This window comes from Halictus rubicundus, chromosome 2 (assembly GCF_050948215.1).
Source record: "Halictus rubicundus isolate RS-2024b chromosome 2, iyHalRubi1_principal, whole genome shotgun sequence".
In the NCBI taxonomy this organism is placed as follows: Eukaryota; Metazoa; Arthropoda; class Insecta; order Hymenoptera; family Halictidae; genus Halictus; species Halictus rubicundus.
The window spans coordinates 19,459,565-19,484,700 of record NC_135150.1 but is presented as its reverse complement, the minus strand read 5'-3'; the positions used below and the strand labels follow the sequence as shown (position 1 = coordinate 19,484,700).

General features: G+C 44.5%; 1 protein-coding gene across 5 annotated transcripts in view; it reads left to right on the top strand.

Moving 5' to 3' along the window:
• Lmpt (four and a half LIM domains protein limpet) overlaps positions 1-25,136 on the top strand; it is a 138,920-nt gene that overhangs the window by 68,238 nt on the left and 45,546 nt on the right. For 3 of the 5 annotated variants that reach the window (XM_076805803.1, XM_076805797.1, XM_076805804.1), the window contains 3 exons: positions 21,863-22,037; positions 23,825-24,058; positions 24,132-24,341. In XM_076805803.1, the coding sequence (XP_076661918.1) occupies positions 21,863-22,037; positions 23,825-24,058; positions 24,132-24,341 (619 nt within the window). Of the gene's footprint in view, positions 1-3,307; positions 3,774-15,322; positions 16,110-21,862; positions 22,038-23,824; positions 24,059-24,131; positions 24,342-25,136 lie in introns of those variants that run through there. The other 2 variants (XM_076805802.1, XM_076805801.1) reach the window with 2 other exon arrangements.

Here is a 25,136-nt window from a genome sequence, read left to right as displayed (position 1 = left end):
TGTGCCGTAGTGTCCGAGGGACGCAGCGGCACGTCGAGGCCGGAGATAACGAGGTTATTCGTTCGTGATAATCCTTATCGACGAGGACACCGCCGGCATTGTGAGCCTCAGTCTCGCTCGGTACTCCCGTGGATACGCTCCGGGATCCCAGGAGCCTCTTCTCTTCTCTCGTGAAAAACGGTTTCTCGCGTGTAACAATCGTCTCTCGGGCGAATTAAACGCGGCTCGGCGTCGTCGTCGTCGTCAGCGTTCTGCGATCCGCATCAATGACCGTAAATATAAACCGACCGCGATAAGATCTTCGAACTCTACGGATTGAATTTACGAGAGGGAACGCCGAGCTGACGATCGCAGCTGCCAGACGCTCGCAGCCGAGAGTCAAAGTCCGACTCAATGTCGAGCAACAAGGTTTTCCCGTCGATTGCCCAACCGGTGCCACTCGGACGGGTTTCACCGACCGATTAGGCTTGCGAGCGATGGCAGTTGACCTGCACAGCTTTCGGACTGTGATTCTCGATGCGAGGACGATCTGGATCCACGTGGCCCGGGCGATCGAGCGCCTCTTTCCTAGTTTCTTATACGTCCAACTAGTTTCAGTAAAATGACAGGCGTGGACAGTGAAAATGAGAAGTTTAGTGCAAATGGACGATCGTCTTTCGGGGTATTGTTACGAAGAGGAAAAGTATTGCGTGCGGTGGACCACGAAGGCGACGATTTTTATTCGTTTATATTCAATTTTTTCAAGAAATACGCTTGACCGTGAGAACTGTACCGTGCATTTGACGTTACCAGAACCCAGAACATGTTTGGAGAAACAGAAAACAACGTTCTTCATCGTTGAATTGTAGGGTTCAAGAACTTTGCTTTAGCCGGATACAATTTTGAGAACAGTTTTAGAAAAGGTTTTTAGAAAATTACCTAATTAAGTCGCATTCTACGATGCTTCGAAGATAATGGTCCATCTGCACGAGGTGGATCGCTAGACCCGTTCCGGGGCTCCGCTATCGATCGTCTGGGGGCAGCCGGTGACAGACTGTGCTACCTTTGAGCACGGTAGCGATCGTGACGAGGTACCACGCGGGGAACAACGGTGTTCGGTAATGGAAACTGCCGAGCGAAGGTCGCCAGTCGTCGTCGTCGTCGTGGCTTCTGATCTCGAGCGGAACGCGACGAGGACGACCGGCACGGCCAGTTGAAACTCGCGCGTGGATCGGCGTGGAAGGTGTTTTCGTTTTCACGCGATCGCTGGATCGTTCCCGGGGGATTCTGAAATCTCTTACTCGTCGCGTAGATTTCCATTAACGCGGCTAAACGAGAAAAAATCAACCAACAAGTCCGTTTACTTGAAATCTGCTGGAAATCGGTTACCCGTAAGCAGCACAATTTTGCTCGATCGCTGGATCATTATTGGGACCATTTGTAGTCATCGACGAGTTTCGTTAATGCGGTTAAACAAGCGGCTATTCGAGCGACTATTGTCTTAAATCTGCTTTGCTGCTGGAAATCGGTAACCCGAAGGAAACCTCGATCTTTCGCGATCGCTGGATCATCATTGGGATTCTCATTCGTCGATTTCTATTAGCACGGTTCGAAATTGTGGTAAATCAATTTGATCGGTTTTGTGAATCGAATCACTGTACTTTCAATCTGCTGGAAATCGGTAACCAGTAAGAAGTCTAAATGTCACGTAATCGTTGGATCATCATTCGGACTTTTTACACATCCATCGTTTTCTATCGGTTGAAAATCGTGGCAAATGAAAATTACTAATTTTACAAAGAAAATATATTTGGCTACTGGAAATCGGTAACCTGAAGGAAACCTGAATCTTTCGCGATCGCTGGATCATCATTGGGACCTTTAACTCATTCGTCGATTTCTATTAGCAGGGTTGGAAATTGTGGTAATTGATCAATTTTGTGAATCGAATCATTGTACTTTGAATCCACTGGAAATCGGTAACCTGTAAGAAGTTTAAATCTCATATAATCAACGTTACAACGTTCTCTATGGGTTGAAAATCGGTGCAAATCAATTTTATTAATTTTCCAAAGCAAATCTGTTCAGCTGCTCGAAATCGGTAATCTATAAGAAGATTAAATCTCGAACAATTATTGGATCATCATTGGGGCCTTCACACATCCATTGATTTCCATCAGCAGAGTTAACGATCGCGGTAAATCAATTCCATCAATTTTCTGCAGCAAAAATGCCGGATTATTGGAAATCGATAAGAAATAAAAAGCCTAAATCTAGGAATCGGTTTGATACACCTGAAGCGTTGAAAGTGTGCAGTTTTCTATTCGCTAGGCCGGCGATTTCGATTTCAGTAGTGGTCCAAAGGTGTTCAGTTCGACTTTGGAACGATGAGTAATTAGAGGATCGCAGTTTGCTGACGATCCACTGTTGGCCACGTCGTTTTAGCAGTTCAGAAATTTAATTTTGCTCGACATGAAAGTGAATTGAATGGAATCACCTGCCATTTAATATAGTGATTATTCACATCAAAAGACTTAGAATTATGTTTCACTTATATCCTGTTTCACGTTGAACCAAGACCGACAATATTATCAAATTGTATCAATTTCAAGCTACAGTAGCTACATAGACATTCATATCTAGTTGAATAATTGTACAAAATGGGAAACAATCCAATAGTATCTCCAAATTCGTTTTTACTGTTTTGCATTCGATCTACTTTTCCTAAATACATACAATTTATTCCTCAACGAATATCCTCGGAACCGGTTCCTCGAAACCAGATATCCTCAACGATATTTCTTCTAATTTCCCTCCAAAGATACTCCAATAGAATGTTTTAATTTTTATCGAAGAATTGTTTAAAAAGGGCTCTTTTATCGCCGAGCACTTTGCATCTACGTTCCTCAGTTTTCTATCCCATTTTACTCGAAACCGTTACTCCAAAAATTATTAACAATCATCCAGACGTCTTCAACGACATTTCTTCTAATAACTGTCTATCGATCCTGAACTGCTAAATCCCGATCGGGACCACAGTACATACGATCGTCGTGCTCCGTTTCTCTTCGAACGACGGCCATGTGCGTCACGCGCCCGGTCGGACACTTGTCCGAAGCAAAGCAAAACGAAGCGAAGCGGAGTGACGCGCGGGGGGAGGGGAAGACACCGGCAGATTCCATAACCGCATTAAATTAATTCGATTTGCCGGCCACGGGATCCAGCTTCTCTCGTCGTGGTCGTCGTCGTCGTCGTCGTTTGGCTAATAGCTGAACGCTTACGAATGTGTGTTCGTTTTCCAGTGTCGTCGTTGCCGGTCGTCGGACCAGCTCGTTCTCACTTCCGGAGACTGCTCGACGGTCGTGTGCCGTTATCTAGCGATAACTATAACGCCGGTGCGTCGACCGATAAACACCGGTGTTCGCCTGTTCGGAGATTAGACTGTCTTTCTTTCCGCACTTGTGAAAAGTTTCCGTTCGCGTCCCCACTCGAGGCCCGACCCGATCGGACACCGGAGCCGACTTTCAGTTTTTCGTATCCTGAGTTTTCGCGAGTGCGCACAAAATGGTCTGGGACGACGGTTTGTCCGTGAAGGAGCTGTTCGACATGAGGAAGAAAACGCCTAGGTTTCCTTCGAGGGAACGGAATTTTGCTATGAGACGACGAGGGGGCAGAAGAGCGTTCTCTGTTGGACTGGGAAACGCGTTCCCTGTTCCTGGTCCGCCCGATATCCAAGAAGAGGACCGACCTGATTACGTCGCCGATGACTCGTCCAACAATAACGTGCCCATAGAGTAAGACCCTTTTCTTCTAAACGATTCGGACAGCTGGAACGAGTCGAGAAAGATTCTTAGGCAGGTTTATTCTCAGAAGACTCGGGAGTATAGATGAACTTGCACCCGCTCGTTTTGGACGATCATTCTGGTTGATTCATTGGGAAACACTGTCTTTATCTGCTCTCATCTTTGACCGTGGGCGAATCATTCGGGATGATTGTTCAAACAGAAAGAGTGTCCAATTTTAGAAGCAAGTAGAGAAGCTGAGAACTGAAACGTTCATTCATTCTTTTATTGATACTCCTGCAGGTGTCATCGCCTGAAAACCCCATAAATATTGTTTAACTACATATATTTCCGTTAATGATTCAGATCAATTTTCTATATTTTTAGAACCTTTATGTCAATATCGTCCTTAAACGTCGCAATTTAAGTGCATATTTATGTGCTCCAAATGTAAATGTACTATTGTTCAAGAAAGTAGAAACCTACAACAATTTTGCCATTTGTAAAAGGGACACTCATTTTTAAAAAGAACTTGTAATCTTTAGATGTACCTTGGGATTTGTTAATGTTACTTCCGTGTATCTCAGTGTTGAAATTCGTAGCTTCCATACCGGTACTATAATCCTCGAGTTGTCAAGCTGGTACCCGGATATGCTAAAACTAGCACGAATTTCGTTAACATTCCTGTTTGAATTTCGGAAGAATATTTACAATTGTCTACTTATAGCTGTTCTAAAATTGTAGAATGTTAAGCTATATCCACACTGAAGGTATTTATTTATCGAATAAATGAAGAAGAGGGCAACAAGGTGTGACAAGAAGTTACTTGATGTTGCATCAGCGTGGACATAGCTTGAGCAATAATTGCCCAATGTTGGTAGTTTCAAAGAACCATGTTGAACGTAGATTCGGGAACTTTAGGGACAACTTAGTACCTATCCGTCGACTATAGATGAAACATCGTCTAGAAAACTGTAATTTCTCGGGCAAAATGGGCGCCAGTTCGTTTCCAGATTGACGCCAGGCCTGTTAAAATGAATTATCGCCGCAAACGGGGATACAGCTCGTTCAACGGTGTTCTCCGGTCTTCAGGTTTAATGGGGTCGTAAAAGAAACGCTGGAGACAGTAATCGGTCACCTCTCTTCACGGTTCACGAACCCTTATTAGCAGCAACCTCCTATCAATTGTACGTTACTCTTCTCACAAATTCCACGAACTGATAACACCGAAGAAGCGTAAGATAGAATGACGAGGGCACGACTGTGACCGGGTAACTCGCATACGTACACAAGTTCGAATTATCACCCGAGCACTCGTGAACATGACTGAGGAAGATATTTCTGGTTGGTGTGCGTCAATCGCGTTTACATTTCCGCGGATTTCGTCAACGTCAATCCGTAACGCAGTTTCACGGCGCGCAGGAATTAACCGGACAGGAATTTAAACGTTTCGCCGTGAATTTATCGGCGGACCGGCCTTTCCAGGTCGTGACGAGGCGGACAGATTTTGCAACTCTGTTCCGCGTATTTCAGACAGCGGTTCTGCGAAACCTGCGGGCGACTCTTGAAACTTTGCGTAACCGCCGTTGCGAATCGAGAGACTGGTCCTCGTGCCCTTATCAGCGGCTTCTTACGATTCCGTCGCGATTAATGACGTCGGATTAGCGACAGTTTGCACCTTGACGCAAGGTGCAGAAGTGTTGAGACTGTTCTAGGTCTTAATTGTAATCTACTTCATTTTGTGACAGACGTGTGAATTTTAATAATAACGAGAACCTACAAAATGTGAAGACAATGCCAACAGAAAATATCTTACAGAAAGCTTACATATTCTTAGACATTTTTGTACATTTCTGCACATTCATATGCATTTTTGTGCATTTTTGTACATTTTTGTACATTCGTGTACATTCTTATACATTTTTATATATTCTTATATATTCTTACACATTCTTATACCTTCTTATACATTCTTATACCTTCTTATACCTTCTTATACATTCTTATACCTTCTTATACATTCTTATACATTCATACACATTCTTGTACATTCCTGCACATTCTCATACTTTCTTATACATTCTTATAGATTCATACACATTCTTGTACATTCCTGCACATTCTTAAACATTCCTGCACATTCTTAGGCATTCCTACACATTCTTAGATATTCATATTCTTAGACATTCTTACATATTCTTGTACTTTCTTGCACATTCCTGCACATTCTTGTACTTTCCTGCACATTCCTGCACATTCTTAGCCGTTCCTGCACATTGTTGTACATTCCTGCATATTCTTGTATATTCCTTCACATTCTTAGCCATTCCTGCATATTGTTGCACATTCCTGCACATTCTTAGCTGTTTCTGCACATTGTTGTACATTCCTGCACATTCTTGTATATTCCTTTACATTCTTAGCCATTCCTGCATATTGTTGCACATTTTTGCACATTCTTAGCTGTTTCTGCACATTGTTGTACATTCCTGCACATTCTCAGCCATTCCTGCATATTGTTGTACATAGCTGCACATTCTTGTATATTTCTTCACATTCTTGTACATTCCTGCATAATATTATTGTACATTCCTGCACATTCTTAGACATTCCTGCACATTCTTAGACATTCGTATACACTCTTAGACATTCGTATACATTCTTAGACATTCTTGTACATGCTTACATATTCTTGCAGATTCTTGTATATTCTTGTACACTCTTAGACATTGTAAGGTCTTGCCAGAGATTCTTATACATCTCTATACGTTCTCATAGTACTCAATGCTGGGAACACAGTGACAGTGGAAGCAGCAAGTTCGCTCCGCGAAAATCTATGCGAATGAGAATGGAAGTCGGTCTGTACAATGTCACGATATAGTTCGCCGCTCGAAATTGCGGGGGGGGGGGGGGAAAGCTTATTGTTACAAAGCCATTCGCGGCTTGTTTCCCGCTCGGCCTCGAGCTCCTAGCTAGAGAACCGCGGCAAAGCCAAAATATATGACCCCGTCAGATAAATCTTACTCACGTCCGTACCAGAATAAGTCACCGACTCATTGCCAAGGTGATTCGAACTCTGTTCCCGGTAGCGTTCGATTCTCGAGCATCCTCGCGAAGCGCACCTTTTCGCGCGCTCGCGCGCGCGCGCAGTGTCGTTTATTTTCACAGGTCTTTTGCCGAGCGATGGCACACGACTCGCGAAACTTCCGGGATGCGTTTCTTTTCGGATCGAAATAGACAATTCGGTCTTTCGAAACCTTCGGGACTCCGATCACTGTCGTTTCTCTTCCGAACGAGCAAAAGACCGTAGGGTCGTACATAGAAGCTCTGCACTTTGTTTATTCCATGAGTTGCGTTAAATTGCACCTACTGATTTCTACTGTAACTGCATAAAATCCGCAATCTAATGACAAGTTCACTGAACATTCGCATTTGTCGTTACTAGACTCTGGACTTTATGCATTTATTATAGATATCGGGCGATTTGAAGAATACCATCATATTACTCAATTATCAAAATTCTTACGAGAGAAAATGAATGCCTACACGGTTTCTGTGTCTTGTAATAAGTGCAGGCAATTTTTATTTTCCATAGAAATCGGCAACCTACTCATGACGGACTCAAGACATTTCTGTGCACACGTCAACGCGCAATGACTCACGGACGTCATAATCGCGTTTAGCATCCGAAATTCATATTTCGTAGACGTCATCTTTCAGAGCAAGGATTTAGAACTTCGCTGAATCGTGCAGGGAAGAATGCAGAGTCGCGGATTTCGGCTAGTTTTCGTCGTTAGCCGAGATGTTCGCGGGTTCAACGGGAAATGCAGAAGCGACCACGCATGTTTACGACAGGCTGTCTTGCGTGTCACGACGTCCCCGGCCAACCATGCCAAACTCTTGTCGAGTTATGTCATGCTTTCGCGGCGATTCTGCGCAGCCTTCTTCGAAATCTCGCGTTATTAGCACGAGATGTTACGTAAACGCGTAGGTCAACGGAAAACGCGTGACCGCGACAGGTTTCCATCGGAAATGAGGCGTGAACTTCCTCCGGGTGCGTTCACCCCGTAATTCCTCATAACGAGCGATTAAAAGAAAATTCCAAGACCGGTCCGATGCACGTGTTCCTCGCCGCGGTTTATTGGAGTTTCAATTTAAACAGCGACCAGCACGGTTTACGCCGCAAAATTGTAAGCAGATCCGCTACTGTGCGCCTGTGTTCTGCACAGTGTATAGGATACTCTCCAAAGACAACGCTCGTCTCTTCCGCGTCCCGGTGAAACCGTGTCCGCGTTGCATAAACGGTAATCGCGATAATTAAAGCAGAATGCCGAGCAGAGACTTATCTTCTCGCGGAACGTATCTTAATAGCGAAACGGGGCGACGGTAAACGCGCATTTATCCCCGGCGGAACTATGTTGCTCCCGTAATTTCGCCAGCAAATGGGACGTGTTTTGCGAAACGCCATTTTACTAGATCCTGCCACGTGGCTGAGATTGTGAACAAGCAAATATGTCTCTTCGTGTTGTTGCAGCGTTTAGAGATCGCCGGAAGCTCGCTGAATGTAAACGTTTCGGTACAGACAAGATATAGAGCCATTTTTGATTCGTCGAAACAAAAGCTTGCAGGCGTTTTGCCTACAGGAAAGATATGGTTCCTGATTTGTTAAAATATTTAGAGATAATCTCCTTCCATTTTTTAACGCATCTGATGAATTACCTAAATTTTATGAAAGTTTCACGTCCTCTAGGTAAGGAATTGTTTAAAAAATGACTAGCTTCCAGTCAGAAAAATCTACGTAAAGTTTACGAACAATCGGTAAAAATGCTAGCAAATTTTGAGCTCAGTGGGATAACTTGATTGCTCCGCGGTCTTCACCATGCGAGACTGAAAATGTCAAAATTTGTTGGAAACGTTTGCCCAGAACGTTTCACGACGTTTCGAGAGAAGCGGAATAATCGACGAGCACGATCGACACAATCGAAAGCGCTGATAGCGAAATGCCGAGGCGTCGTTTTACACTTTACACCGCGATTCACACGCTCGACACCTTTTTATAAAGTCTCCCCGGTGCGCAATCGTCTACTTCCCAAGGAGAAAAGATAACGGTTTACGACGTGTCACAGGATTCACCGATCCGTTTCTAAGTCGAGCTTCTAGAACAGTTTAGCTCTTTCACGGTCTTCCGCTGACGCTTGCAAAGATCCTTCGAAGGGATTCTCTTGATCGTCCCGTGGGAGGGAGCGTTAGAAAGGCATCATGGGAGTCCCTGAGAGATCGTGTTCCTTGGAGGGAAATCTTCCGTTCGTTGAAGAGGGTTGACGCTGGAGAAGCGAATCGATGATTACAGACGGAGCGGAGTATGTTTGTAGAAGGTTGAAATAGGAAAGGTCAGGTATAAATAAACGAGGAGACAAAAGATTTTTAAAAATTACCTTTAGAAACGATTTTAAATAAAAGTTAATAAATAACTGTAACTATTGCACAACCGTACGACTTGTGAGACGTTTTGTTACGTATTGTGTCCATCCTAGTCCATCCCTATCAATGATCCAGAAAAGATCGAGGATAGCCTTTTAAGAGCAGCTACCAGAGCTTTATTTAAATTGAACTTTTAATCATTTTGAATTTTTAATTAGTAATATCTGAAGAAGCTGCTTCTCTGCTTTTCGACTGCAAATTTTAAAAAATAGGAAGAAATTTCAATAAACTCATAACGCAACTGAAGTAACACATTTCTGCACACAAAATGTAGGAAGTAGACAGCGGATCTTTTTGCAAAATAAAAATTTTTTGCACCAATGGAAATAGAATACTTAAATTTTAATAAGCGGAACCTAATACGGTTATGTTCTCAAATTTTCTTTAATTTGTCCGCTTCAAGTTGTCTCTATTCGTTTCCGTTATAAATGCATAAAATCCGTAGTCTAGCAATGAGAAGCAATAAGATGATTGGAACGACCCGTCACGCATTGAGCAGAGTTCCATCATCATCGTCGATCCAGAAGAGATCGAGGATCGCCGCGGGTCGCGGTGAATCGCGCGGCCGGCCGGCCCGCTTCTAATTCCACTCGTGTCTCGGCTGCAATCCCACACGACAAGGTGGGAGCTTCGCGTGTCGGCGAGCTTTCGACGACAACCAAGATCCAAAGAGATCCGCGCGTGCGCCACACTCTGCTCGCGCTCCTGTTTCCCGTGCCACCCGGTATTAACTATAGGTACACACCTATCTGCGTCCCCGTCGAATCTCATGGCGCCAGTTTGAAGTACGCTCCTTCTGCGAATGCAGTCTCGCGTGGCCCGTCCCGCCAGCCATCGTCGACGACTTTTGAATCTCCCGCGCCGCCGCGAACGCGCTTTGTGAACCCTACGCGCCCTTGAACCCCTCCTGAACCGTTTCGCAAGCTTTCATACAGTTTCGACGGTCCTCGGAGAAAGCTTCGAGCTTTCTGCTGTCGCACCTGTGCTGTCGGGAGACCGTGGTCAACGTGAACTGTGCGTCATACCTGTGTGTGTACACACGTGCGTCGCGATTTATATTCCTGCGGAGAGCTGGTCGAACGTTCCTCTGGGTTCGCATGATTTTGGTCTGTTAGTTTGGATTCGTAGCCACAGTTGGTTATTTTTCCTGATTTGTTGGTTCGGATGGAAGTATGCTCACACTTGACGATTTTTTCTAAATTAGTTGTACTTCGTCTGAATTGTCGTCGGTGGCTGAAAGACTACAATCATTTGATGATTTTTTCCTGATTTATTGGTTCGCTATTCCTAATTTTATGGTTGGCTGGAAGATTACACCCACTTGTCGATTTCTTCTGATTTATTGAATCGTCGTTTCATTTTTGTGGGTGACTAGAAAATTGCAACGACTTGTCGATTTTTTCTAAATTAGTTGTTCGTCGTTTTCATGTTTGTGGTTGGCTAAACGACTACAGTGATTTGATGTTTTTCCCCCGAATTATTGTTTCTCTATTTTTAATATCATGATTGGCTGGAATGTTGCAATCGCTTGACGGTTTCTCCTGATTTCTTGGTTTGTCATTTTATTCTTATGAGTGGCTGCCACTTGTCGAATTTTCTTGATTTATTGGTTCGTCGTTTTTATCTTTCTGTTAAGTCTCCGACTCGATTGTCGAAACCCGGGTACATTTTAATTCAGTGTGTTAAGGGCATCTATTAAATTAAATTTGATACGAATCGCAATTTTTGCTTCACGTTATAGAAGGGTTTTCTGAAGTCATTTTTAGTGATCCGGTCAGGCGAGTGCAAAGGGTTAAACACCAACTACCCCTAACGATTCGAAACCGATTTCCTTGGCAGAACTAGTTGCGGTGGCGCCTCGCGAAAAAGAGTATCTCGAAGATAGGGTCGAGGACAATCGATGATAGGCGGCAGACGAAACATCGCGCCGCCAGGTCTGGGTTAGACGAAACAACGCGAAACTGCGTGTTATCCGAGGACGGAGCTATTTCGAACGGCGAGCATCAGCGCCGCTTAATATAGCGAACATTTATCTAATTAATAGCCATTAGCCGCGCCGTCCGATCCGCGATGGTTAGCTCCGCTCCGCTAGTTGGACGTGTTGTCCCAGCCCCGAAAGCTTCCTGTCTCTCTATCACCATCCCCTCCTCCTCTTCACCCCCTTGTCCACCGGAAGTGACACCTGTCACCGGCTTCGTCGAACGATTTCCCCATCCTTCGTCCATCGAGGGCCGAGCATCGTCGATGTCTTCGCGAGAGACGGTATAAATAACCGCGATTCGGATCTTCCTCGATCGCCGAGACTTTTTGCTCGTCGCATAACGCGTACTTACACACGTTTCGTTTTCTGTGTGCTCTCTGCTTGCCGAAGCATTCCCGAGGCGACGTGCACGCCGTGGAAAATGTTCGCGTTGCAGTTCCAAGGCTGCGAAAACGCTTACCCTCCGCCTCTTTAAAATTAGGAGCGAAATTCCTGTCGAATTCTTCCGTTACCCATCGCTACAGCCCCCTGGCCTAAAAATCACCGTGGAGACTCGTCAGTTCGTTCTATTCCTGTCAATCGTTAATCGTTCGTTCAATTCGTTGTTGCGAAGGTTGCGCAAAATTTGGAGATGTGTGCTTCAGGGTCTGACGAGAAATCGAGAAAAATCGTTCTGAATACTTCTCACTTCTAGAATTTGTTAAAGGAGACTGTTCGGGAGAACTGTTGCGATTGTTTCAAAAATTCTCAACACATTATTCATCGTCGAGTACACCTTCTAGTTTCATATTCTATTATTGCTGCACCTACAGTGCAGTTTGCATAAGTGAGTGGTGGACCGAGGAAGCCCTACAATTTCGCGAACGTTAAAGGGAGCATAATAAATGCACATGTCAAAGAATCATTTCTTGCGGTCAAAAAATTATCCACCACAGCTTAGACCATGCAGTTTGATGTTCGCAAACTCAAATTTCTATATCTGGAAAGCAGCGTATATAAATTAAGAACAACGCGAGAAAGTCCTATAAATCCCACACGGAGGAACATTGTCCAAATTCACAGAGAAAAAAAAATATTTTCCGCGGTCAAAAAATTCTCAAAAAATTATCCACCACAGCCTAGACCATCCAGTTTGATGTTCGCAAACTCAAGTTACCATATCTGCAGAGCAGCGTATATAAATTAAGAACAACGCGAGAAAGTCCTATAAATCCCACACGGAGGAACATTGTCCAAATTCGCAGAGAAAAAAAATATTTTCCGCGGTCAAAAAATTCTCAAAAAATTATCCACCACAGCCTAGACCATCCAGTTTGATGTTCGCAAACTCAAGTTACCATATCTGCAGAGCAGCGTATATAAATTAAGAACAACGCGAGAAAGTCCTATAAATCCCACACGGAGGAGCATTGTCCAACTTCTCGAAGAAACAAAATATTTACCGCGGTCAAAAAATTCCCAAAAAATTCTGCAGCATACCGTGAACCCGCCTGCGCAATATCCACAAATTGCTTTTGCCCAGCGCAAAGTGCATCGCGATCAAACAAGCAAAGAATCCAGCACTCGTCGCGATACAGAACAGCCCGAAGGCGGTGGGTACAGCGAATGGCAAACATCGTAGCAATTTCGTCGAACGTGTACCGATAACGCGTGGTATCGAGCGAGCGAAGCGCCTTATCGAGGCAGAGCGAAGCTTTTATCGGCCTCCTTGAAGCTCCGCGAGAAGCTCACGAGATCACCGACCACGTGAATTTTCGCGTCGGATGATTCACGGTTCTCTTTTTTCCTCCGTCGAGTGAGATCGAGTGCATCGGTTCGGGCCCAAAGCAGCTCGAGATCGTATTCCTGGCAAACGAATTAGCCTGGGTTGCGATTCTGTCGTCGATTAACTAGCCCGACCTCTGTCCTTTCCCCCTCTGTCTCTCTCTCTCTTTCTCGGATGATTCACCTGTGACGGAATAGCCGGTTTCCAGGTAACGCCATTTCAGAAATGGAAGAAAGAGAATCGCGTTCCCCGCGACCGTGTATTCGATTATATTAAGCAATTAATGGCCCCCGGGTGCGTATCGCGGCTGTTGCACGTTCGAACACGGTGATTATACCTGCTGCCATTTCGCTTACGTCAATTCCGAGGTTGCGGCACGCGGCCGACGCTGTCCAAATCGTTATTTATATGTCCGAGGTACGAAGCGGCTCCTATACGACGACGATCAAAATTTGTATCGACGCGTGTCCGAAGACGAGCCAGAATACCAACGGCAGTCGCCGTCGCACCGCCTCCTGGCAGTCACGATCGAAGCCAGCCAATTAATCATCCTATAATTTCCATGGAGCCTCGTTAGGCCCCGCTTCGTCCGTAACCAGCCGGTAATTACGGGCTTTAAGCAGCAACCGGGACGGCCCAGCGACCAAAGATAGAAGCTAGATTTCGAGAGACCGACGGACACGTCTCTATTCCGTTTCTTCCGCACGCAAACCGGTCGATAGATTGCTCGCCTGCTCTAAGGAAAAAGATTGACCAGCCGTACCGTTATCTGCCGTGTTGGATTTATCGAGATAATCTCCGCACGACAACGTATAGCACTCCGATTTTATTGGTTAGCCAGCCGATCCTTGCCTCGTTGGACCGCGTTCGCTCAAAGGACAGAGGACCTCGTGCCACGCGAGGATTATCGTTGTGTAACGTAATCCGTTCTTTTTCATCGAATCGGGGGGACTCGGACGCTCCTGGAAAAGAAACGGGAATGTGTTCCGGTTAATCTCGACTAGAAGATTGTGTGTGCTTAGCCCGTGGCCTGATTCGATGCGCAATACATGCTTTTCTTTTTCAATGAACGAAATGATTTGTTCGTTTTGAAACACTGTTCCGACGGATCGTTCCAAATAGTTCATGTAGAGATTGGGGAAGGTTTGAAGATGACGCGTTAGGACGAAGCCCTTTTTCGATTTTTCGGCAGGCCCTTCCGATTTCCCGCGCCCTTTCTCCCGAGCCCGACAACGAAGCTCGCAACGAGGATCCTCTATAAATAACCGAGCGACTTCGTGAACCGTGGCGATTTCCGTAATGAAAATAAATCCAACCGCACAAGCGTTCGCCGCCGATCCGCTCGCGTCCAGTCGCTATAATTTTTCCGGTGACCGCTCGCCGACGGTCAAACAAACAATCGTACTCCATACGGAACTACGTATAAGCTTCCCGCGCGGAAGTCCGAGGCGCCAGTCTCTTTAGAGTCGCGAGATACAGTGAAATCTCGATATATGTCAGCAACACGGGTCTTGATGATGTCGATCATCCTCCAGGAGACACTATTCTTTGATCCGCGCCGAACATAGAGAAGAACATAATACGAATCGGGTGCATCGGTGTGGGACCACTACTAATCCAATAACAAAACTTGTTTATTTCTCGTTATTTTTTTACCGGACTTTCGCCAACATATTCGTGGCATTTTTCTAATGAAAATGATACCAAATATGATATGATTCCGATGATATTTACTTGTGTAAAGAACGACGGCGGGGATAATTCCGCGACATTTATCAGCCTCGGCGACATATACAGAGAATTCACTGTACCTTTCGTCCCATCGTTACCTCGTTATCTCCCAATCCTTCGAGGACTCCTGAGACTAAATGATTGTCAATTTTTTGATGAAGTCAATGGATAACGAGAAGACAGCGGATTTGATGCATTTATGACAAAAATGACCACATCGAGTGGAACACAATAGAAGTTGAAGAAATTTTATTTAAAAAGAAAAAGAAGATTTAGAAAATTATGAAGAAAAGAAATTAGTGTCCATGCAGCTTCTACGTGTTGCAATTGATGCAGAGAATTTTGATTATAAATCAAAATCCGCAGTCTAATAATTATTTCAGCCGATGGTGTTTAGTGTTATAATTCACTCTGCATGTTAAAAAAAAACCTGTCTTGAGGGGGTTAATGGTCGTTTCCCGCGCAAAATCGAGGAGATGGTATTGCGGTTCGCACGCGAGAGGAACGTTCGATCGCCGCTTTCCATCGTTCGTTCGGCAATTAACTTTTTGCCCGGAGAAAGTATCTCGCGCGTGATTTTCCAGAAACCTCGGCCGTGAACAACGTCTATCCCCGGAATGTGGATGTCATCCCGATGACACGGGGAACTTGTCAGTCGGCTGAGGACTCTCCACGAGGAACGAAAGACAACTGCCGCTAATCAACCATTTCAAAACCGGACCAAATCGAAGTCGCATCAAATTGAACATAAATCATCTTGAGAGGATCTTTGGGTGGGGGGAAGGGTCAACGATGAGGAAGTCCGAAGGATCAGTGCGAAGCTGGTCACCCTGAACGACAAGCTGCAGAGGCGTCACACGACGCCACAATTACTGTCTTCGGCGGGTCCCAGGATGAGTCCGAAGGGGCCCAGCCAGGAGGGCCCCAAAATGGAGGTGCGAGTGTTCTGCGTCCCAACACCTGGCGCAGAGCCTCAAGGCATCAGGGTGAAAATTCCGGAACCTAAGAAGCGTCCGATGAGTCCTCCGATCCTGGAAACAATGAGGGCCAGGTGTCCTTCGGAGAAGGACTACTACAGGAAAACCTCGTCGTTGGACCGTAGGGACAGATATCCAACCTTGTCCGGCGCTGAGATCAAAAGAGGACTGATCCCTGGATCTCTAGAGATGCCTAGGGGCAAGAGGAACCCTATGCTAGACAGGAAGAACAGATTCCCAACGATTTCCGGCGCGGAACTGAAGAGGAGCCTTGCGATTGGCAAGTGCCCTTTGGAGGAGGGCCTGGACCTTAGTCTGGCACCTTGGCCTGGCATGAAGTGGGCCTGCGTCAGGGTCCTGCATCTTTACTGCAAAGTCTTTGGCCAGTTCGAGCTGTTCGAGCTGATTGTTAGGTAACTAGGGGCGTGGCTTTGGGTGGAGTCTAATTAAAGTGATCATCAGAATCTGACTAGTTCTGGCATTTAAAATATTGATAATGTCATTAGTAGACCGCGGACTTTTCTGCACTTATGACTCGACTGCGGATCTTTATGCGAATTAAACATTTTGCCCATCAATTTTAGTAGACGGGGGCCAAGTAAAACATTCTTTCTTTAATAATTTTAGTAGGTTCTAGTATTACTTTAAATTGGGCCTACTCATTTTTGTTACAAATCTCAGAAAGAGACTTCCTAGAATTGTTAAAAAAGGAAACTCATTTTCATTCAGCTCCTGTTCTTTAAGATCAATTTGGAAAATTTTTATTTTGCCAAATAATCAGCGGTTTAGCGTTAAGATTGATGGAAGCACAATTCTTCGGCATACGATAGATTCACATCGGTGAAGAGGCTACGAGAAAGCGGCGGAATGTCGAATTTCCGCTTTTTATCAGGAAACAAAAATCGATTTTTCATTGTTATGCACCAGAGTTTCTAACAGGCACTACTATTTATAATTTCTGAATTCTGGCACAGTGTTCTCTACTACCAGTGTACTAACGCATCTATTGACTCGCGGAGCGTGATGGAAGATTGTAACAAGGTTCGCAAAATCGCGCAACGTCACCGTTGAAGGATTGCGCAGATGGAGTGCGTCGAATGCGTTAGAGGTTCCGAAGGGTGTTCTTCCCTCGGAGTTTCTTTTCGCGGCGCGTGCCCCATTAATACAAGTCCGTTTCTTTTTCGCTCGCGGAACGCCGCGACAAATCGTTCGGTTTATACATCGTCCGAGGAATTAATTGCGCCGGCATAGTTCCCAAACGACGCAAATAGGCGGGCGTGACGGCCCCGAGACCTCGTAAATTATTTAGAGAAATTTTTACTGCGACAGAAAGAACGGAGCGCGTGCGGACGATGCTTTGAGCACGACTTCCTCCTGCTAAACGATTATACGCATTCTTCGGGAAAGAGCCGTGCTTGGGAAGCTCTCTACAGGGTGTTCCTAAGAAACCTGCCTTAGGGCGCAAGAAAATTTGCGGGGAAAAGTGTAACCGGATTTGCCACGGGTCTCTGAAAATTCGAAGTTCGCGGCGAGGCGCCATATTGTCTGTCCCCGACGCGAAACTCTGCAACTTTCGAAAATAGTATCTCCCGCGGAAACTCACTTTCGCGTGACCGAGTATGTTCGGCATGTGCGAAACTCGTTTGTCATTGAAATAACGACTGTATAAGATACATGGAAAATCGTGAACTTTCCTTTACGTCCACCAAAAATTGTCTTGTTGCAAAATGTAACGGACATAGAGCAGACACCGTTTGGCAGTTTTGACGCTCGATTTTAAAAGAAGACCACGCCATTCTAGGTGCTTTACAGGTCCACCAAATTTCAAGTTTCGTGGTGTAAGTGTATTACAGATTTTATAAAGTTGAAAATGGAGCGATGCCATAAGTCTTGGAACTCTCTCAAATTTTAATGTTCATGGTACCTCGCCATATTGGCCGCCTCCGCTCAAAAATTTCGCCACTTTAAAAAACAACTTTGGATTGGAAACAATTGAGCATGGATACCTGAGTCTTTCAGGATAGAGAAACTTCGCTGTCCGATAAATTGGAAGTACATAAATCATTTCCAGACACCCTGTATCTCATCGAGTCTCCCCATAGTTTCCAGCGCCGCAGTTTAGGTGTCCTCCCTTCCAATTTTTCTCACGATTGCTGCCATTTACCCGGGAGTAGTCCATCCGGCGAAATGTTAGGCGTAGAGCGGTTCCCTCGGAGAGCATTTGCTTTTTATGAGACAAGTCACTCGAGATTTGAAGGGTGGACGTAAGAAAGTATAGTAGACATTGTTGGGAGTTGGCTTAGGGGCGGTACGAAAATATAGAAGATAGTGACCCAATTTGCCCGTCCCTGATAAGACGCTGTTCTATCCCGAGACATTTTGCCACTGGCCCTGTCATTCGATGATTAATTCGTGTGCGCAATATGTGACCAATAAGGAAAATAATATAGCTCCTTTCTACGTGTAACACTAGTGCCCGTCAAATTAATTTCTAATTAAGGGTGCCACGTCTGTCACTTATGCATGACACAATTTTCTTGCTAATCTATTAAATCCGATTTTATTGATATTTACAAGGTTTGAGAATGTTACAAAAATTACTGTTATCCAGACATACTCTATAAAAGAAAAATATACAACTCGCGTAATTTTGATTATTTTTACTTGAAAAAAATCACACGTGTACCCCAAGTACCAATAAATATGTGTGCAAAATCTCAATGCAAAGGATTCGATAGTTTTTCTGAAAAAAATCCTAAACATTTGCGTCGAAAAGTGTCTCGAAAATGAGAATACCTCGGAATCACCGAGACAGTGATTGCATTTTTCGTGAGTACCGGTTGCTAATTCGGTCTGGTATATTTCTATAAAAAGAGTCTTCCGCACGATGATGGCTCTGTGCATCCTGTTGATGTCGGACGGGTTGATATTTGGCACCAATCGCGTACTATGTCAACTTCCGAGCCTCCCACGGATACGCACACCGAACGATCGGCCGCAAAAGCGTTCGTGGATAGTTCGAACAGCCGTGGATAGTTCTTTTACGGTCGAAGGCGTTCCCCTGTCTGATCGATTGCATCAGGAGAGCGAGTCGCTGCGCAAAAGTCTTGTTGCAGGCGGCACACGCTAATGGTCGTACGTCAATCGCGTAAACGAAGGGGGTTGCATTTGCCGGTGGCATTCGCTCTACCGCACCCTTCCGGGTGTCGGCTCGAAGGTCGAGCTAATACCAACAACAGCCTACCTTCCTTTCTGCATTCGTCGATAACCGGACGATAAGGGGTCGCCGATAAGTCCGGGCTCCCTTATCGTCGCGAAAAAAAAAGAGGCGCGGGGATGGTAGGAAAAAAAAAGATGGCGGCGCGGAGGACGTTGCTCCGAGTCGCTCGTAAATCCACGAAATCCGAAGGGGCGAGGATGAGAGCTCGTTAAATTTAACAGTGGCAGCGGCCGCGTTAATGGGCCGCCATAAAATCGGGTTTCATAGAACCGCGAATCCCGGAGCGAACACCGATATTTTCGTCGATCGGGAACTCGATACTCTAAGATCGCGAAAATGAGGACCGGCGGGGGACTTGGGTCGCCCCTGGTAATTCATTTTGTCGACGATCACTTCGCTGACACGATTTTATCGATCCCGAATTGTGGCGACAATATTTCGAGCGAATGCGTACACGTCAGAATTATTGTAGAAAATTTGGAACCCGTCATTTTGAATCTCAACATTTCTGAATGTACGAGAGAGCAGCTGAATTTAGACCAGCGTCTCGAACCTGATTTACGAAACGTAGTTTATCAGTACCACTTGTAAAATTGTTACTATTTTTCTTCGAGATGCAAGGCGAAACTAGGCACCTAGCATAGTGGTGGTGGTGGTGCAAACCAGACTACCCTTTGCTAATAGTAGTCGCTATACTGCGGATCTTTATGCAAAATAAAAAATGTTTGCATCGATTTCAAGACACAGGAGCCACATAAAAATATGTTCCTTCGTTTAACTACCTTATTAACACTAGGTTTACGGGACCCGTCAAAATGACGGGATCTGATATTTTTAATTTACGATTATTGAGATTATGAAGATCCACCTACGTGGAATTACTCAACAAATTTATTTCTTCAGGTATATGTATATTATCTAAAAAATGGTTAAAAAACTTGAATAGACACATTCTTCTTATTTTTATAAAGTAACGTAAAATATTCACTTTTAGTGCTCCGTAAACCTAGTGTTAAACTAGTATGAAACTTAATACAGTGATTTCTCTATATATGTCGTCAAGGTCAGGATAATAAACGTCGCGGAATTATCCCCACTAATGCTGGGAGACGCCTCGGACACCAAGGAGTGTAAACATAACAAGACTCTGGTATATCGGTGTAAGACCAGGAGATCACTACTAATCTAATAACAAAACTACTTTACTTTTTATTATTTTTAAAAAAATAGTATAATCCTCTATATTGCATTTGTCGCTGCCAAACCCGTGTTTTCTGACATGCAGCGTGTAGGACAGGTATGATTACACGATACACGTAGGACGATACGCGATACTGTAGGGTATGACTACATCTTTGAATTGTACCTACCAATTTTTGTCTTAAATGCCGAAGATCCGCAGTCCAGTAGCCACGTATAATAGTATATGCTGATAGACTAAATAAAATTAATTTAAGTCATCGATTCTCAAAAAATTACAAGTGTCCACGTACTTTTGAGCGACAGAGTATATTCATTGTCGTCTTCATTGATTTTCTGCGAATCGTGCCAAGACGAAGTGTCGCTGAGAAATGATTAGGGACTTTTCCTCGAAGACGTCGCCTTTCGGAAACGGTCCCCCGGGGCTTGGCGGATCGCTTAGCATAATGTCACGCCCGTAATGTCAGTGGAACGGTCACCTTGTTTGCTGGCGGACCGTAACTCGCCCGGTCCACGTCCGCGAATGCTCGCAAAACAGCTCCTCGACGATAAAGAATTTTCGCGCTCTTCCTTTTCCCGTTCTTGTTAGGGCACGATAAGCTGCCCGACCGATATTTTACGAGGTCCGCGAATCGCCGCGGAACTATGCAAATTAACGTTAACGCCTCGTTAACCTCGCGAAACGTAATACTCGAGGACTATAATTCATCGTCGCCGGCGCACGTTCTATGAGTTTTAGCCTTGCGAGAGATTTTATAGTTGCCTGCTCGACGAGAAGTTTATTGAACGAACGATTTCCGCGAGGTGCATTGGCGATATTTGTCAAATATCGGAAACACGTGGTGTAGGGGAGGGTGGTTCGATACGAGAATTAATTAGGCGATTAGCGCGAGGTTCGTCACGGCGTCTGGCTGCAATAAAACTTGATTAGAGGCTCCGACAGGGCCGTGGCGTGTGTCTGGAGTTAATGAAGCGCCGGGGACAAATATTTATCGTCCGTGATATCTTCGGTTTAATAGATTCGTCCAACATGGCGATGTCTTCTTCACTGGGAACCACTTTGGAATTGCAGTGGAAATTGAACGTGTATATATACCTAACGTTGCTAAATTGTCATGGTGTATACACCTAACCTTGCTAGATTGTCACGACGAACACCTAACTTCTAAATCTGGAGAGTCTAGAGAGACCCAGCATGATACAAAATAAAGTATGAACAAAAGAACGACGACTAGCAAAGTTGTGCTAATCCTAATGTACTATCCTAATCTCTCAGCTGTGTAGCTCAGTTTATGAGTGGGTGCTAAGAATGTTTAAGTACTTTATTGATCACAATGAGCCCGCTTCGATTTCTTCGCTTCGTTGTTGATTCAAAATACAGTAATTTCTCTATATATGTCGCCAAGGCCTGGATGATAAACGTCGCGGAATTATCCCCACTACCGCGGGGTATATCCCGCGGGGGGCCACGAAGCTCGACAGGCCTCGGACTCCAAGGAGTGTAAACATAACACCAGCAAGACCAGTGTTGTTGACATATATCGAGAATTCACTGTATTTTGAAATATCCCGAAAGTGTTTTAATTTTCACAACAATTTCAACATGAGTAATTCATTTTATTCCATCGCGAAGATACTCGTCACACACAGCTAACATTAAAAATCGCAAAGATAAAGTCCTGGCCCGTAGAAAAGGTTCGCCAAGATTGGATGCTGAGGAGTTAACATAAATTTTGTTCTTTTCAGGAAAAACTGCACGAGCTGTAAGTGTCCAAGGGAAGCGCACGACGTGTGCCACGAAGAATGGGTGTCGGTGAGGTCTCGTCTGGGCCTGAAGGGCGAAGAGTCCACTTCGCCAGTCGGCTTCGATCCCCGAGCGAAGGGTCTCGCATGGGCTCCTCCAGGACTGCCAGCACACAAGGTTATTAAATATTAGTAAACATTAAAGATATAGTAGGTTCTCGTTCACTATTGATCAAATATCCGTTATTTACGCGAACCTCGTTCGTTGCATGTTGTTTGCGCTTTGATATCCATTACTTGTAATTAACCCTTTGCACCATAGAGTCAGACTCGCGATGGACATTTCGAACAGAGTCTACTACATATGTAGAGTAAGGGACCCAATGGCTGTGGGGCTACCAATTACTGTGCCCATATTAATTATACTTATTTTTAAAGCCTAATGAACATTAAAAAAGAGATATTGAATTTTTTTCATTCAAATCAGTTAACACATATGTTATATATAAATAAGTATAATTAATATAGTCACAGTAATTAGTAGCCCCACGGTAACTGGAGGTCCCTTATCCTATGCTGTTAATTTCCTTTAAACCGAAATAAAATTCTATTTAGCTTATTGTCTAAATATAGTCATTAGAGAGCATATTCTTCTTCTAGGAAATGAAAAACCACAAAAAGGTTCTAATTATTGTAACAGTAAAATAAATAGTGCAGGGGATTATCGGAAAAGGTAATTGCGTGACGCGAGTCGCGTCACGACTGTTTCTTTACATTGCTACATTGTACACAATGATGTCGGATTCGATCCAATAATGGGAGAGTTTATAGGTGGGGAATCTTATGCGATTGATTGGACACCTCGTTCATTGGAAAAACCTGTTGCCCGAAATTCGGACGTTTACACGACCCGGTTTCCTGTTTCTCGACTAGCGAGAGCTCTATGCGATTCGATCCGATCTCCTGATCGCTCTCAGATTCAATAAACGAACGTTCAAGTTCAATCGTCCGGCTGGCCCGATCGGTCTATTGCGTCGACGCGTTACGGATCAGTGGGGAAACCGCGGCTAATGAGATTATGATCGTCGGGACTAGCCTGTTACACAGCCGTTCACGGTCCGAGAAGCCGGCCGCGTGCACACGCACGCTTGGCAGGCTTCCAGCTTCCAATATTTTCCAAAGCGACCGCTGTGAATTAGCGAGTTGAGGCTGGCCTCTATCATCCAAGAGCGGATGCTTTATCGTTTCCACGGGATCTCTCTCTCTCTCTCTCTCTCTCTCTCTCTCTCTCTTTCTCTCTCCCTCTGCCCACTCACATTTTACGAGTCTTTTATCGCCGGTTCCAGATGGACGATTTTTGTCACCAGACGTTCTCGTTCTACGAGTTTTCTTAATGTATCAGACGTGGTTTGAGAAATAGAGGAGCAGGACCGGCTGGGAACAGTAATTTGGTTTAGGAGACAGTGATCGACTTCGTTTTTCTTGATATTAGTCGGTCGTAGGATTTTCAGGAAGCTCTGGAGTCAAGTAGCAAGTCGGCTGAAGTTGATCGAGTTATCGGAGCCACTTGCATAAATTGACGATTTTCTATTGGAATAGACAATTTTTCACCGTTTGCGCTAGAAGCTATTTTGCCTGCAAAATTCAGAAATATTATCTGACATAAAATATTTTCGTTGCATAGAACTGTCTTCGTTCTTTCCATACGAAACAATGTAAATTTACTCGTATCACAGTCGAGCGTTTAGCAATTTATTAAACGCAAAGACATTCAGCTACGCAGAAATTGTTCTTAATTGTAGTAGGTATAGTAATACTTAGCGGTGCCTCAGAGGAGCTATGTTTACTATTTCTTGATGAACAGACGATGATTGGGCATAAGATAGGAAATAGAGATTGCTAATCTGTGATCACTTAAAGTTTCAGTGATCTTATCCTTGATACTGATTGTTTTTGCAATCGCAGGTGGACGAGTACTTCGCAATGTTGCCGGAGATCTCAGTGCCCAGGTTGGGCACACCCGGTGAGCGATACAGGGACCGACAATTGGCGATCCAGCTGCCTAAGCAGGACTTAGCGAGAACCTATTGTCGGCATTTGAACCCGAAACATGCCAGCAGTGCTGACGACTTCATGGCCGCTAGGAATGAGATCGCACTCGATATAGGGACAGTGCAGGAAGTGCTCGAAAGGGATCTCGTGAGTTGCATGACAATCCCTCTGCTATGAAACAAACAAATATTGTTGTCTAATATATTTGGTCCCCTTTCAGCATTGTGGTGCCTGTCTCTCGCCCCTCAAATACGGCAGTCTAGCCGTCTCAACGAGTAAACTAGGCCTCCTCTATCATCCTGCTTGCTTCCGGTGCACGGATTGCAAGGAACTGCTGGTCGACCTCGCGTACTGTGTTCACGACGACACCTTGTTCTGCGAGAGGCACTACGCCGAACAACTGAAGCCCAGATGTGCGGCCTGCGATGAGGTAGGAGTTCTTCATCTTCCTTGATCAGTCTTGAAGTCAGGTGGATTATGGTAATTCTCGATGTCGCCCTTTGGCCTAGAATATTTGGACAATTTTTTGGAATTAAGTAATCAAACACATTTAGTATGGAAAACTAGTGAAATCATTAATATTTTATTCGTGGTGAAATATAAGTTTGTTATTCAACAGAAATTGGAATACATATATCGACGACCATTCTCAGCAGAATCCTTTGCAAAAGACACGAAGAGAATGTTTATTTTATTTAATATTTCGTTCAGGATAAAATATAATTGCGTTATTGTTCGTTTAAAAGAATTAGACACTCCACCTGACTGATTCAGAGTTGATAATTATTGAAATACGTCGTCGACGATTCTCAGCGAAATCGCCCCTAAAAGACACGAAGAGACTGTACATTTTATTCGACATGTAATTCGTGATTAAATATTGTTACGCCGTCATAGGTTTAAAAAAATTGTTGGCGTACCAGGGATACCCAATTTGATCGATTCAGAGTTAATAACGATTGGAAGACATCGACTACGATTCTCAGCAAAATCTTTCTCAAGAGACACGAAGAAAATGTTCCTTTTATTCGCAAGGAAAAGTCTGTACCAAGTAGAATGAGCCTGCGCTGGTCAGACGGCTTACCGTTGGCCGATATTCAGTCGGTAATCGACCGTCAGCCAACTACTGTCCTCTGGAACCTTCTTTATCGACAAGCGAGCACTTCCGTCTCCTATCTTACCCACAGAGACTCATACTTTTCAAATCATAGCGCGGGAACGAAGC